Below are 15,842 nucleotides of genomic sequence, written 5' to 3' on the forward strand. Positions count from 1 at the left end.
ATAAAAGCTTACATACAAATGTCTTGCAAAATAAGAAAACTCATGAAATTCTCAGAAATCAATAAAAGAAAATAAAACCGTAAGTATTTGATGAGGATTATTGGTTCAAAGAAAGGAAATCAGTATAAGCCAAGGTAAACCCAAGGCTCATTTCAAATAAATGATCAACTAACTTTGGTGACAGATTAGATTTAAGAGATCAAAAAAGGAAGAGACAGAGATAACTCCAGAGTTTGCTAGACAAGAAGATGATATGAATGTATAGTTAAGGGCAGAGAGTCACTGGGGCAGCTGGGTGTGGAGTTTGTGAAAGGAACAGAAATTTGCTTGGCTTGGTCCATGCTGAGATTGAAGTATTGGCCGCCCGTCCAGAGGGATTTCCTGACTCAGAGGAAGTGATGTCCATGGAATCCTATATTGCAGAAGACCTAACACTACCAAACTGAAATCTTCTGTTTGGGTTCACACTCAGCTCAACTATTCTGTGGCTGTCAGTGAGACCACCACCAAAGGCTAAACCTGTGGGCCACAACACATATCCAATCTCAGATTAGTCTCAGCACATTGCTTCTTCTCCAGTTTGAAAAACACATAGAGAATCACTTCCATTTTCCAAAGTGAAAATTCATAACATTTATCATTCAAGCAATTGTATAATGTGTTTTATTCTCTAAAATAAATCTTCAGGATGCATTTTTAAATATATAATTTCAAACAAATTATTATATAAGGGAATGTTTAAAACATTTCTTTTGAACTTTCAGTTTGAACGGCTGAACGTTGCACTTCAGAGAACATTGGCAAAGCACAAAATAAAAGAAAGCAGGTAAGACAAACCACTTTAGTTGTGTGAACCTCTTATTACAATGACTAACACTGCTACTAATGGCCAGCACTTACTGAATGTGTCAACCCTTTATTGAATCATTGTGGTATGTCAGAAACTGGACTTAGTACTTTAGCTGATACTAATTTCAAAGTAAGTGCATTTATTTATCACATTTTATAAATGATTAAACTCAGGTTTATATGAAGTGTTTAGAATTTTATAGCCGTTTAAGGAAAAGACAGAGCTGGGGTTCGAGCCTGGGTTTTTCAGAGCCATTATTTTAAGCATGTAGTTATAAACTGCTGCTTTAACAAGCTCCTGTAAGGCCGATTCTTTTGTACTAATTGGTAACTTCTAAAATATTTAACAGCAGGTAAGTCATGGATCCCAAACAATCAAGACTTCCTGCCTGAAGGATGCTGCCAAAGTTTTGAGCAGGGTCCCAGCAGGTACCCCATCCCCAACACACATCTCAACAACATGTTAACACTTTAGTATCTGCATCAGGAGGAGGTAGAAGGATCAATGGCTTAAGAGGAGGGGGACTTAGGGTTCCGGGGGGTAGCAGCTGTTTATTAATCCTTAGGGAAGTGTTTCTGTATTCTCCTAACTAGTTTGGTTGCACTGCAGAAGAACATCAGTTTTGTTTATACTTTTTTTTTAGTATTCTTTGAAATTTTCCTTTAAAGCATTTCTGAAGAGGCTCAATATAAAGTTACTTTTTATTTTTTATTTTTTTTTTAGAAACAGGGTCTCACTCTGTCATCCAGGCTGAATGCAGTGGTGTGATCATAGCTCACTGCTGCCCAGAACTCCTGTGCTCAGGCCATCCTTCTGCCTCAGCCTCCCAAAAAGCTGAGATTACGGGCATGGGCCTAAAGTTACTTTTTTAAAATTTATTTTTATTTTTTTGAGACAGGGTCTTGCTCTGTCGCCTAGGCTGGAGTGCAGTGCAATCTTGGCTCACTACAACCTCTGCCTCCCTGGCTCAAGCCATTTTCCCACATCAACCTCTCGAGCAGCTGGGACTACAGGCATGTGCCACCATGCTCAGCTAATTTTTGTTTTGGTTTTTGCTTTGTAGAGACGGGGTTTCACCGTGTTGCTCAGGCTGGTCTCAAACTCATGAGCTCAAGCATTCACCCGCGCTGGCCTCCAAAACTGCTAGGATTACGGGCATGCGCCACTGCGCCTTGTCTCTAAAGTTACATTTTTAAAATCTGATTTATTTAGTGAATCAAATACAATTTAGCACATTTACTGCTGACAGAAAATGTAATAGGGGCCAGGCACGGTGGCAAATCCCAGCCCTTTGGGAGGTCAAGGTAGACAGATCACCTGCGGTCAGGAGTTCGAGATCAGACTGGCCAACATGGCGAAACCCCGTCTCTACTAAAAACACAAAAATTAGCCAGGCATGGTGGCAGATGCCTGTAATCCCAGCTACTCTGGAGACTGAGGCAGGAGAATGGCCTGAACCCGGGAGACAGAGGTTGCAGTGAGCCGAGATTGTGCCACTGTACTCCAGCCTGGGCGACAGAGTGAGACTCCATCTCAAAAAAAAAAAAAAGTAATAGGCCCCGTTTTTGATTCCCTGAAATTTCAGGGATTATTTGGTCTATAAATAATAGAATAAATACTGGTGTTGAAATTTGCAGAACTGAACATTGAAGTTTTACAAACCAGTACTATTGTCAGGAATGTTTTAACAATTCATTCATCTGTCTCCTACTCATGAGTGATCATCTGCTCTGTGGATCATACGTGCTTGATTTTCCTTGCTGACTAGCTGGTCCCAGACTGCAGGCAGCAGGACCAAGCCAAGAAGGGGTCATGGACAGGTCCAGAAGGAAAGAGTGTGAATCTATGTGTCTGACAGAAGCTTTGTTTACACGAGTAATATGAGAAGCATTCCAGAACACCTCTGACCTTAATAACCAGTCAAGCTGATAAGATAGCCTCAAGTCTCTCACTGTGCTACTGTGTCTGTCTGCTTAAGTCCTTGGCAGCCAGTTTACTCAAAATTTATTCTCAGGGCTTTGTGTTCTGAATCGTTCCTACAGCTTCTTGCAATACTCAGTTATGATGTGTTTCCAGCAGTGTGTCTCTTAAAATAATCTCAAAACTTAAGCCAACAATAATTATTTTTTTGAAATTTTGAAATTTTTGTTTACCACTTCCCTGATTTCCTTAAATATAAAAAAAAGAAATCTGATTATACTTTTAAATTGTCTTGATGAGAACTATTCAGTTGTTGAAACAAGATTTTTGTTCATAAGCCTGCCTGCTGATATGTTAAGTGATTCCTCTGTGCTTTTTTTAGTTTTGGGGTATCCTCTTGTTTAAAGACTTTTTACTTCACTTTCTTGTTGGTAAGTCACTGCCGTTTTTATTGCTGTCAGTTTGCCAACTGCTGAACACAACTTAACTCTTTTTTGTGCTGCTTATTCTCTTCTACGAATTGACAAACAAAAATCCAATATATCAACCAATAAACTGCCCTTGAATGAAGGACTAGAGCTGCCCCCCTCCTCTTTTTTTTTTTTTCAGTGAATGAGTGTTAGTACAGCCATCATGTCCCTCAGGATTGGTTGCCCAGAGAGTTCTTGCTTAGTTTCTTTTTCTGGGATCTTTTGATCACATCATTATATGTATGAACTCATGCTGGTGTGTGTGTGTGTGTGTGTGTGTGTATTTGTATGAGGTACACATGTGTTTGCTGGTGCATGTGCAATGCTTACACCCACTTGTATTTTTTGAAGGTGAGGGTAGGAATTGTAGTTTGAATTGCACTATGTGCTGTTTGGACAAACTAAGCTTCGCTCATTTGGCAAATTTTGTCATAATCACTCATCACTATCAGAAATCATCACAAACAATTAGGCAAACATGAATCAAGTCGTGCAGTTAAAACTGCAAAAAAATCTTATCAATAAAAAAGCATGCTATTATAGTCTCAATTTCTATGCTGTAAAACAAGTGCAGTAATTGCATGAAGAATAGGTTTCTTTCATTACTAATTTTTTATACAAAATCAAGGATTAAAGTTTAATATAATGATACCTGAGAGATAAATACAGCCTTAAACTAAGAAGCAAAAGATTCTATGTATTTGCTTTAGGAAAATATATAATATTACTTAAAAGTGAATTCTATCTGTATGTAGGTTTTTCTTGGTTATCAGAATTACCATCCTCTTCTTGGCCACTTCACATTTGAGGTTGCTAGCCAGGGAAGGTTCTCTTGAGTACAGAGTCTCCTTGACCTACAGTGGAGTTACGTCCAGATAAACCCATCGTAACCTGAAAACACCCTAAGTCGAAAATGCATTTAACACGCTTAACCTACTGAATAGCTTAGCCTTGCCTACCTTACATGTGCTCAGCAACTTAAAGTAGCATACAGTTAGGCAAAATCATCTGGCAACACAGTGCACTGTAGAGTACCGGTTGTTTACCCTCACAATTTCATGGCCACATGAGAGCTGTGGCTCACTGCCACTGCCCAGCATCACACGAGAGCATTGTACTCCATACCTGTAGCATGGGAGAAGATCAAAATTCAAACTTTGAAGTACAGTTTCCACTGAATACTTACAGCTTTTGCACTGATATAAAGGTAAAAAAAAAAAATCCTAAGTCTGAGACTGTCTGTATTAGTCTATGTAAAGTTCACTTTAAAGGTAAATATTTCTTATGAAGAATAACAAAACATTCTATGTCATGTATATTTTGGGGTTTTCCAACATTGTTCTGGATGGTATATGTCGTTGCTCCTTTCTCATAAAATTGTCAGTCAAGATTTGCTTCTACAGAAAAGGGAATTTAAACTATTTTCTTTCTTTCTTTCTTTCTTTTTTTTTGAGACAGTCTCCCTGTGTTGGCCAGGCTGGAGTGCAGTGGTGGCTGATCTCGGCTCACTGCTACCTCTGCCCCGCCAGGTCCCGGTTCAAGTAATTCTTCTGCCTCAGCTTCCCAAGTAGCTGGGATTATAGGCACACGCCACCATGCCCAGCTAATTTTTGTATTTTTAGCAGAGATGGGGTTTCACCATATTGGCCAGGCTGGTCTTGAACTCCTGACCTTGTGATCCACCCACCTCGGCCTCCCAAAGTGCTGGGATTACAGGCGTGAGCCGCCGTGCCTGGCCTAATTTAAACTATTTTCTATCATTGTTTCTGTATATTATAATCTGAACTTTTAGCATGTATTTATAAGTTTATAACTTAAAATATTGAAATATTTCCAGGAAATCTTTGGAAAGAGAAGACTTTGAAAAAACAATTGCAGAGCAAGCAGTTGCAGCAGGTAATAGAATTGTTTATGTAATTAGAAAGTATGCCATATACCTGTAGAACTCACATTTTCTCCAAAAATATTCATATTTATTTGTTGGTGACTCCCAGTATGAAGTGTTCAATATTATGTATTCTGTTAACGTAAAGAGTAACTCTTTTTGATACTATATGTTTTTGTTTGACCTAAAACATTTTCTCTGTTTATGTTTACTTGCTGAGGAGTAGATAAGGCTAGATGGAAAGCTGACTCACAGATATTCACAGGCTTTGATCTTGAACCTAACTAACTGTTCCTCATTTATACATCAAAAATTCTACTCAACAAGGTAAAATAAAGAATGCTTTTAAAGGTTAGGAGCAGTCATGGGAAAAAAGTTAACAGTATTCTCACATTAATGATTAGTTTGAGAGAAAAAATTGATATGTGACTTTGTCTTGCTGTCCTTTCCAAAGTTTCAGTACCTGAACCACGAGGTTGCATCTTTCTAAAAGCATAAGATATTGATAATAATAATAATGACTAACGTATATTGAGGCCCCCCTAGGAGCAAGGCCCTATTCTGAACATAAGCCCCACAACAGTGCTATGAAGAGGGCACTATTCTTTTTCCCACATTACAGAGAAGAAAAAATGTGGTACTCAGAGTGTAAAGATTAAAGGAGATTATAGAAAGGGAAGATCATACAGAGCACCCTTGACATAACTAACTCCATCTTTAAAAAAGACTCCATTTTGTATTTTGTAGGGCATTTTGCCAACAAAAATAGCATGTTTTATTTAATAAACAAATTTTAAAAAATGAAAACTACATACAACAAGATAAAAACACAAACACACTTTTCCACTATCAGTTCTCACCAGAGGACCCTGTAACTATAAAAAATTAAACCTTCAACAACTCAAAACGGTCGTCCTGACACCTTCTTACATTCACTCGTGATAAAAACTGGACATCTACCACCAAAGGCTCTGCCATCTCAAAGAGTCTTTCTTATAAGACGGCCTGACCCAAACCAAGACTCCTTTTGTCTTCTTCACCATACCCACCCTCCTTTGTTAATTCTTTCTCCTATCTCTTTTTCCTTTTGATGTTAAATGTTACTTTGTTACAAAATATTTAACCTATAACATTTATATTTTCTATATTAATTAAGCATACTATTATGTATCGTTTACAATACTAACTGACTTGTGGAGTGACTTGAGCCTGTGTGCCTGCAGCTCTAAGAAACAAGTAAACAGAAAATACTAAAAAAAAAACTGCCTCTTGGCAAGGCACGGTGGTTCACGCCTATAATCCCAGCACTTTAGGAGGCCGAGGTGGGCAGATCACCTGAGGTCAGGAGTTCGAGACCAGCCTGGCCAACATGGTGAAAACCCGTCTCTACTAAAAATACAAAAATTAGGCAGGCATGCTCGTGTGCACCTGTAGTCCCAGCTACTCTGGAGGTGAGGCATAAGAATCACCTAAACCTGGGAGGCAGAGCTTACAGTGAGCCGAGATCACACCACTGCACTCCAGCCTGGGCGACAGAGCGAGACTCTGTCTCAAAGAAGAAAAAAAAAATTTTGCCTCCTTAAAAACTTCAGGTAACTCATGGCTTTTATGATAAAAAAATAATATTAATAAAAGCCTAACATTGTAAAAAGACACAGACATACAGAGGCTTATTTCTAACCTTATAGCACTCGTGAAAATGCTATAGATAGTAAATTATATATTCCAAGCAGACATTCATTCAGCTAACACTAAACAACAAGAATGCAATTTTATTCAGGAAAAAAATGCTTTGTAATCATTTCTAGACAAAACTGAGTTTCATGCCAGTAATTTTAAATTAACTTCCGTGTCTGACCCTTTTGCTGCTGGAAACCCTCATAGAGGAAGATCCTCTTCATGAGGATGGATTGCTTTTGTTGTTAACAGAAAGATTGGAGGACTTCTGCCAAAATGTACTTAGTACTGGAATTCAAATTGTTCTTTTGTAGTTAGGTTTCAGGGAGATAAAAAGTTGTGTATTATACTCAACCGGTCATTCTTTTTTAATGAACGAGTTTGGGATTTTTCTTCAGTTACTAGAATTTTAGAAGCTAACCTAGGTAGATAATTTGGATACAGGGGTTTCATTTTGGTTGGAAATGTTATTAGCAGATATAAAGGGAGCTAAATCAGCAAATAATGCAAGTTGAAAATAGGAATAATGGCACAGCTTTACCAAGGTGGCATATTTGATATGGCAGAACATGTATTATGTGATTTCAGGAGTTCCAGTGGAGGTTATCAAAGAATCTCTTGGTGAAGAGGTTTTTAAAATATGTTACGAGGAAGATGAAAACATCCTTGGGGTGGTTGGAGGCACCCTTAAAGATTTTTTAAACAGCTTCAGTACCCTTCTGAAACAGAGCAGCCATTGCCAAGAAGCAGGAAAAAGGGGCAGGCTTGAGGACGCCTCCATTCTATGCCTGGATAAGGAGGATGATTTTCTACATGTTTACTACTTCTTCCCTAAGAGAACCACCTCCCTGATTCTTCCCGGCATCATAAAGGCAGCTGCTCACGTATTATATGAAACGGAAGTGGAAGTGTCGTTAATGCCTCCCTGCTTCCATAATGATTGCAGCGAGTTTGTGAATCAGCCCTATTTGTTGTACTCCATTCACGTGAAAAGCACCAAGCCATCCCTGTCCCCCAGCAAACCCCAGTCCTCGCTGGTGATTCCCACATCGCTGTTCTGCAAGACATTTCCATTCCATTTCATGTTTGACAAAGATATGACAATTCTGCAATTTGGCAATGGCATCAGAAGGCTGATGAACAGGAGAGACTTTCAAGGAAAGCCTAATTTTGAAGAATACTTTGAAATTCTGACTCCAAAAATCAACCAGACGTTTAGCGGGATCATGACTATGTTGAATATGCAGTTTGTTGTACGAGTGAGGAGATGGGACAACTCTGTGAAGAAATCTTCAAGGGTAAGGAAAACATAATACTATCTTGAATATGAAAGCTATTTCATATTTAAGAGCAAGAAACAAAAGGGTAGAAATATATGCATCACTTCAAATGTTTGATAAAACATATTTAAAACAATGGTAAAAGAATTGTAAAGCTGTAATAAACTTAAAACAAAATTCTTTCTGCATTTGTTTGCTTACTTGATTCATTACTCCAAAAATATTTATTGAATGCAGTCTGCCTTTTAATATCTTTATGGAATATTTTATAATGAAATTTGGTAAATGTTTATATAAAAATATGTTTTCAATTATCAAATAGCTGACTTAGGTTGAATAATAAGAGGTATTGTTTTACAACAAACAAAAGTCACTTGTTTCTTGTAGGGGGCAACTAAATGGATTTTTAATCAAGATTTAATAGACATGAAAAAAACAAATAATTTATTTGATTAATTGTTACCAAATGTGGAAGTTAAAACATATTCTGTCATCTCATGGTAGAGAACTTTGTTAATTATTTAGTCTCAGGAAAGAAAGTTTGCTAACTCATAGTTGATAATACAAGCAAAGCTAAGAGAGAAGTTTCACACATGTATAACTTTAGCAGAAGCACCATTTGTTCCCCAAAAGGAAAACAGCTTTATTATTGTTTTTCTATCATAAAAAATAATAAAATATATTGAGATGTTTAAAAAATGAGTAATATTGAAAGGTGTTTATTGTAGCAAAAAAATGAAAAACTAATTATATACATTTTTTGTTTAAAACAAAAAAATGCTATTTTACAACTGCTTTTATCACGAAACAGTGTATTTTGTGCATCCTCCCATGTCATTAGATATAGGTCTATTTGGCTTTCTTGGAGTCTTAGTGGTATCCCATCATATGGTTGTGCTCTACTTTATTTTATTTATTTAGACGGCGTCTTGCTCTGTCACCCAGGCTGGAGTGCAGTGGCGTGTTCTCAGCTCACTGCAACCTCCAACTCCGGGGTTCAAGCAGTTCTCCCCACTTCAGCCTCTCGAGTAGCTGGGATTACAGGCATGCACCACCACACCCGGCTAATTTTTGTATTTTTTAGTACAGACAAAGTTTCGCCATGTTGGCCAGGCTGGTCTTGAACTCCTGACCTTGGGTGATCCATCCGCCTCGTTCTCCTAAGCTCTACTTTATTTAACTAGTACCCTACTGAAGGATATTTGGGTTGCTTTTGGCTTTTTGCTGCAAGAACACACATGCACATCTTTGTCCACACATGTGCAAGTAAACCTTCTTGTGGTCCAGGATGATCACTTGAAGCCCCATCTCTCTCACGACAGAAAAAAAAATTAAGATAAAAATCTTACCTTTGGAGGCTTTTTCACTTCCATACCTGCCAGATGGAGCAAGTACTTATGAGAGAAGTGGGGAAGAGAAGAGAAACATGCTAAAAGACAAGGAAGCCAAAAAAATAGAACAAAGAAAAAAGTAAGAGGGAGGGAAGAAGGAAGAAAGGAAGGACACATTTTCATGACTACCATATTATACAAAAAATAGAACTTCAGATTAATCAAGTGAGACCATTAAGAAGAATATAGTAGCAAAAGCATCAGCACGCTGCTTAGTGAGAAAGCCTTGAAGCAAGAGCGTTTTGCATTGTTCATTGAAAATCTTGATTTCTGTGTAGAGTATACTCTAATATACTCTTCAAACATCTGCACGCATTTTAGAACTCATAGAAAATGGGAACTATAAGAAAGCAAATTGTTCCTTTTCAGCAGGTTTAAACACAAAGGGTTTATTACTGTATCTACTTCCCCTTCTTTTGTCTCAGAAAGATGTGGGAAACTTGAATAAACCACAATTGGTTATCCTTTCCTTCATAGGTTATGGACCTCAAAGGCCAAATGATCTACATTGTTGAATCCAGTGCAATCTTGTTTTTGGGGTCACCCTGTGTGGACAGATTAGAAGATTTTACAGGACGAGGGCTCTACCTCTCAGACATCCCAATTCACAATGCACTGAGGGATGTGGTCTTAATAGGGGAACAAGCCCGAGCTCAAGATGGCCTGAAGAAGAGGCTGGGGAAGCTGAAGGCTACCCTTGAGCAAGCCCACCAAGCCCTGGAGGAGGAGAAGAAAAAGACAGTAGATCTTCTGTGCTCCATATTTCCCTGTGAGGTTGCTCAGCAGCTGTGGCAAGGGCAAGTTGTGCAAGCCAAGAAGTTCAGTAATGTCACCATGCTCTTCTCAGACATCGTTGGGTTCACTGCCATCTGCTCCCAGTGCTCACCGCTGCAGGTCATCACCATGCTCAATGCACTGTACACTCGCTTCGACCAGCAGTGTGGAGAGCTGGATGTCTACAAGGTAGGAGTGGACCAGGGAAATGATTGTTTTACTAGCAAACTCACTGGGGAACAAGCACTGTGCCTAGGGCCTGAATTATAATGCAACTGAAAGGCCACCTCTGTAGGGTCTTGCAAGCCCAGTCCTGGGAGCAGGTATGGTGCATTCATTATGTGGGTGTTTTCCAGCCAGCAATAGCTCTGAATCTGCCCAGAAACAGAGATAATTGTTCTGGGAGGACTGCCACACTGTCTTCTCAAAGAATGAGGAGAGAATGGAGGGAGGATAGGGTGCTCAAAGAATGGAGGATGGGGTGTAGGACCTGTGAATAGGAGAAGTTTAATAGTCAGTGAACCTGCCACTTCACTGTGGAAACCGAGTTGAATTATTAAGTGTGAGATAATTCAAAGTATGGCTTATACAAGGAAACATTATCCTTTGTATCTGTAAGAGTAAAGACACATGAGGATTATAAAAATTGCCTTTAGATAGATTACTTCAATATAGAGTTAACATGATCCTTTTCATGGCCAGTTAACAGAAATCAAAATCACCTACTTAAGCCATTTTTGCAGCTTGGCCAAGGGCGGAGACAATTGAAAAAGAAAGACCTGTCTTCAAATCTTGTTCTCTGCCTTACTTGCTTTGTAAACTGACCAAGTTAAAAAACCTTTCTCATCACTTCTAAGACAGAGAAAATAATATTCACTCACAGAGTTTATACGCATGAATAACACACATTATCTCCCATAATCTTCATGAACAGGATTATTATAAAGATTATGTTAGGTAATACATGATATTCATCAGTCATACAGGATGAGCCAGGCATCATTGTAGGCACTGGGGATACAGCAGTGACCATCCCTGATACCTATTTTTTTTTTAAACGTAACTACTTTAGTAAGAGAGCTAATGAAGAGATTTCAAGTTCTGCCTGCTTCTTTAGAATTAAAAGTTTTTACTGATTTAAATTACTTTGCTTTCTTTTAGACATTGGCACTAAGAATAAAGCGTATTTCTCGTTTGTATGGCTTGAATCATCTTCTTAACTTGCCACATAACAATCTGACATTTCAGAGCTGAACCCAACAGGAAATAAATAAATTATTGTGGAAGAAACGAATATTATTCATGATAATACATAAGCTCTTGTCTTGTTTTGTTCTAGATGCTAGAAGTAAAACCTTACTTTTAAAAATTCCTAACAGGAAATTCCAAACAGAGCCATGATTCCCTTGGGGAAAAAGAGGTCCATGTATAATTACAGAAAAAATAATTGGCTTCAGTTACATTAAGTTTGATGGCCTCTTGTGGAATTTACTATATTTATTTGTAGCCATTTTCTATCTTGAGACGGTCTCCTGTCTTAGAATTTTGAGAAGGAAGTCTCTCTTCCTTGCAAACTGCTGTAATTGCTAACAGAAGTAGCCTTCTTCTACTTTTGATTATTTCTATCAAGGATATAGGGTATAGTTTTTAAGTATCCTGACAAGCATTTTGAAACTATGCTCCTCACTGTAAGGTATAAGGACAACAGCCACAGAGTTCCCTGATTAATCTAACTAGAGTTGTAGCTAGATAGTAAATTACCTTCTATGCCAGCCTTCATTTCTACTTTTTTTTCACTTCTGATTTTGCTTGAGATTACTTGGAGATAGCTGAAAATAAATATAGAAGGGTTTCAGATACACAAAATGTATAATCATAGCCTACCCTATGAGTGCCAATGGCTTTGAAAGAATAGTCAGCCTTATTTATTCCAAGACTGGATTATACGAGGGCTTTATTTAATTTCATTTTCTCTCTGTCTTTCTGGGGTTTTTGGCCATTTTTCTGTTTCTCTCTGTGTTCATTTACCCATTGTTTCAGCGAATACGTACTGGTTATCCAGCATTTGCCAGCATTGGTGCGCAGTGGCTACAGAGCTAGAGGGTACAATCCCTGTGAGGAAAGTTCACATATGGAGAGGGAGAAGAGGGCACAATGGACCAATGCCAGATTTCCATATGACGTGACGAAGGGATGCAGTGTGCACAAAGGGCTGCAAAAGCAGATATGGTAGGCCCCTAACATCAGGTAGGGGTGGGGGTAGGACTTCTTCTAATTAGCATATTTATTGAGCACCTGTGATGGCCATCATGATGAGCACTTCTTATGTACTCATTGCTGAGAAAAAGCTTATGGGTGGCATTGCCACCTGGTTCATTCATTACTGGGCACAGGTAATGTAGGAGTCAATAAACTAGACAAACTCAAAGGGCTTACATATGATTAGGGGAAAGAAAGACAATAAACATGAGTAAATTTATAGTATTTAAGTCAGTATAATAATGTGAAAGAAAAATAAAGTAGGTTAAGGGGAAGAAGAAGGGCAGTGGGTAAGGGGTGATTGCTATTTCTTAGAGGGTGGTAGGAATCAGCTTTTCTAATAAGGTGAGGTTTTAGCAGGGACTGAAGGAAAGGAGGGACAACCAAGTGGTTATCTGCAGAGAGATTGCTCCAGGAGAAAGGAATAGCAAGTGGGAGCATGTTTGATGTGCTTAAGGGATAATGGAAGGCAGTGACATTGGAACTAAGTGAGCAATATGGAGAATAAGAAGACAAAGTCAGAGATTAGGAGAAAGACAGGTCAAGAAGAAATCTGGAGCCATAATAAGGGTATCAGCATCTACTCTGAGGGGAATTTCTGAAGATTTGTGCCTCCTTTCTTTTTTCCTTTCTCACCCTCATCCTTTCACAATTGAGGCTTTGCGTAAGAATAATAGGGTCTTATAGTTACAATAAACATTTGGAGAAGAAGAAAAATGCAGCTCTTAGAATTAGGGGGTTATTTCTGGACTAAAATTAACTATCTGCTTTTTGCAGCCAGCATCACAGACAGATAAAAATTGCCTGTAACGACAACAATAATGATGATGATAATGATAAGGTTAATACTTAGATTTTTGATAATAGCTTGATTTCCAGTGGTCTTTCAAACACCACCATTGTTTTTACCTCCTGGTTCAACATCTTGGTTTCTATAATTGTGATTAGTATCCATTAGACATGTAATTGCTATGAGGACCCCAAGGGTCCTTTAGAAAAACCATTTCTCTTTACTCTTATGACTATTAATATCTTGGTTTTACATTGCACAATTTTGCTACATTTATGTGACATTTATTGAGTAGTGAATTGAGGCAAAATACTATTTTATGATGAGGAGGATATAAAACGAGTAAATGATCCCAACATCTTTAAACAATTTATTATAATTCAAAAATATATTGTTTCTACAAAAGCTATCTTATATGGTGAAAAAAAAGAGATGAAATGATATGATGAGTCAGTGTGCAAATCTGGGAGTAGAAGTCAACTGTTATTGTGTTCATAGGACTGTACTGCCTCTCAGTGCAGTGCCTCAATGTAATGGGTCTAAACCTTGTGCATTTCCTGAAAGAGAAAGCCATTTCTGGGCGTATCTGATTAACCCTGATCCTCCAGAAGGCCTGAGCAATGAGATTTCTGCTATATGACTTAATTTCTTCTATCCGATGTAGGCTGTGATTCTTCCTGAGCATTTATTTATAGTATGGAAAATATATTATGTCTAGGTGGAGACCATTGGCGATGCCTATTGTGTAGCTGGGGGATTACACAAAGAGAGTGATACTCATGCTGTTCAGATAGCGCTGATGGCCCTGAAGATGATGGAGCTCTCTGATGAAGTTATGTCTCCCCATGGAGAACCTATCAAGGTAAGGCAGATGATATATTGTCCAAAAGATGTCACAAGAGCAAATGCGTATAGTTGATTACCAAAACCATGGTGTATCAGTTGGGGGTTAGTTGAGAGAGAGGGAGAAAACAAAATCTATATAGAGAACACAATCTTCTCTAACTTGTTTACATTGGAAGAAATTTATTATAGGGTATTAAATGGCTTACAGAATCATTGAGAGGACAGAAGAACCCATCTATAAGTTGGGCTTTCAAAAAATGTTTCCCATAGTATAGGGATTTTCTATTGTCAAAATAAAATGGCTCCTAAAGGCAAACTTCAGAACAGCTGCATTTTCAAAAATCTGGAAGCTGATTCCAAAACTATCCTACCAAAGCCACAGTCAGGAAACTGCCATGTTCAGAAAGCTGCTGCCTCTTCAAAACCACGTCTACTATAATAATCAGCAAGATGGCAATCCTGCATCATGACTTACAAAATGAGTGATGGGAAAATGGACTCTCTACTAAGCATGCTATAGAAAACACAAAGGCTTCCACAATTGTTCTTGAGTTATAGTGGAGATTGTGCCTGCCAAATCTCATGCAACTGTGCATCTGATTTACCAAGCCTAACTTCATTTAGAAGCTGCAAGTTAGTTTAGAAAATGTAGTTTTAGTTTTCCAGCCCCTGGAGGAGAGGATATTACATTTGAATGGATGTTGACTGTTAATTCACCAATATTTTCCAAGGCACATGACATTTCAAAATTTCTAGATGAGCCAGATTCCAGACTAATATCTCACCACACATGAGGAAATAAAGTTAACATGGTAGGCATTGGTTTAACAGATAGAATATAAGCAGATTACCTTTGTCTCACAGTGAATCTGCCCCTTAATTTTTATAGGACAGTCCTCAGTTGACTACCTTCAGAAATAAGCCTTTGAGGTATTGTAAAATCTTATCCGGTATGCTATAAAACATATAGAGAAGAAAGAAGAAATTTAAAAACAAAACTATATTTGGAGATTTACCCTTAACTCTCTTTAACCTTAATAGAAGCCATATGTTTAAGCCTTCGTAACTATTCTCTAAGTCTATTGTCATCCCATTTATATGTTTCTGTGCAACATACTTTTCTAAATTTAATGGTATAAAATCACAAACTTTTATTATGCGTGGATTCTGTGCATCAAAAATTTGGATAAGTCATAGCAGGAATACCTCGTCTGTGCTCTACAATCTATGGGACCTCAGCTGGGAATACCGAAATGGGTGAGGGTGCCTGGAATAGCTGGGATTGCAACGATTGAAGCTGGAGGATTCATTCCAAGACTGCTGCTTCACTTACATGTCAGATTCCTTGGTGGGGATGGCTGAAAGGTTGGGTTCAGCTGGGATTGTTAGTGTTACATGTGATGCCCTAATATGTATTTTTTATGAGGTGGTTCATGTCCCACTGAACAAGACTGGTGGACGCTGCATGACTTAGTCTTGGAAGACACACAGCAACACTTCCACTGTACTCTATCAGCCAGAGCAATCATAAGTCTGCCCAGAGGAGAGAGGGCTCAGAGCCCATGAATCAATAGAATGAGTGTAAAATAATTTGCAAGTATGTTTTAAAAGCATCACAATATCTGACTTTTTCAGATTTATTTTCGATAATTGCATTTTTTTAGAGGAGGACTATATATTTCTTTTTCTAATTTGTTTGA

The 15,842-nt window shown here is 38.2% G+C and overlaps 1 protein-coding gene across 18 annotated transcripts in view; it reads left to right on the forward strand.

Moving 5' to 3' along the window:
* Nucleotides 1-15,842, forward strand: part of GUCY1A1 (guanylate cyclase 1 soluble subunit alpha 1) — a 70,580-nt gene that overhangs the window by 36,726 nt on the left and 18,012 nt on the right. For all 18 annotated transcript variants that reach the window (XM_063603962.1, XM_034959310.4, XM_003822568.5 and 15 more), the window contains 5 exons: nt 765-826; nt 5,078-5,136; nt 7,391-8,100; nt 9,951-10,436; nt 14,015-14,158. In XM_063603962.1, coding sequence (XP_063460032.1) covers nt 765-826; nt 5,078-5,136; nt 7,391-8,100; nt 9,951-10,436; nt 14,015-14,158 — 1,461 coding nt within the window. The remainder of the gene's footprint in view (nt 1-764; nt 827-5,077; nt 5,137-7,390; nt 8,101-9,950; nt 10,437-14,014; nt 14,159-15,842) is intronic.

This window comes from Pan paniscus, chromosome 3 (genome assembly GCF_029289425.2).
Source record: "Pan paniscus chromosome 3, NHGRI_mPanPan1-v2.0_pri, whole genome shotgun sequence".
Classification (NCBI taxonomy): domain Eukaryota; kingdom Metazoa; phylum Chordata; class Mammalia; order Primates; family Hominidae; genus Pan; species Pan paniscus.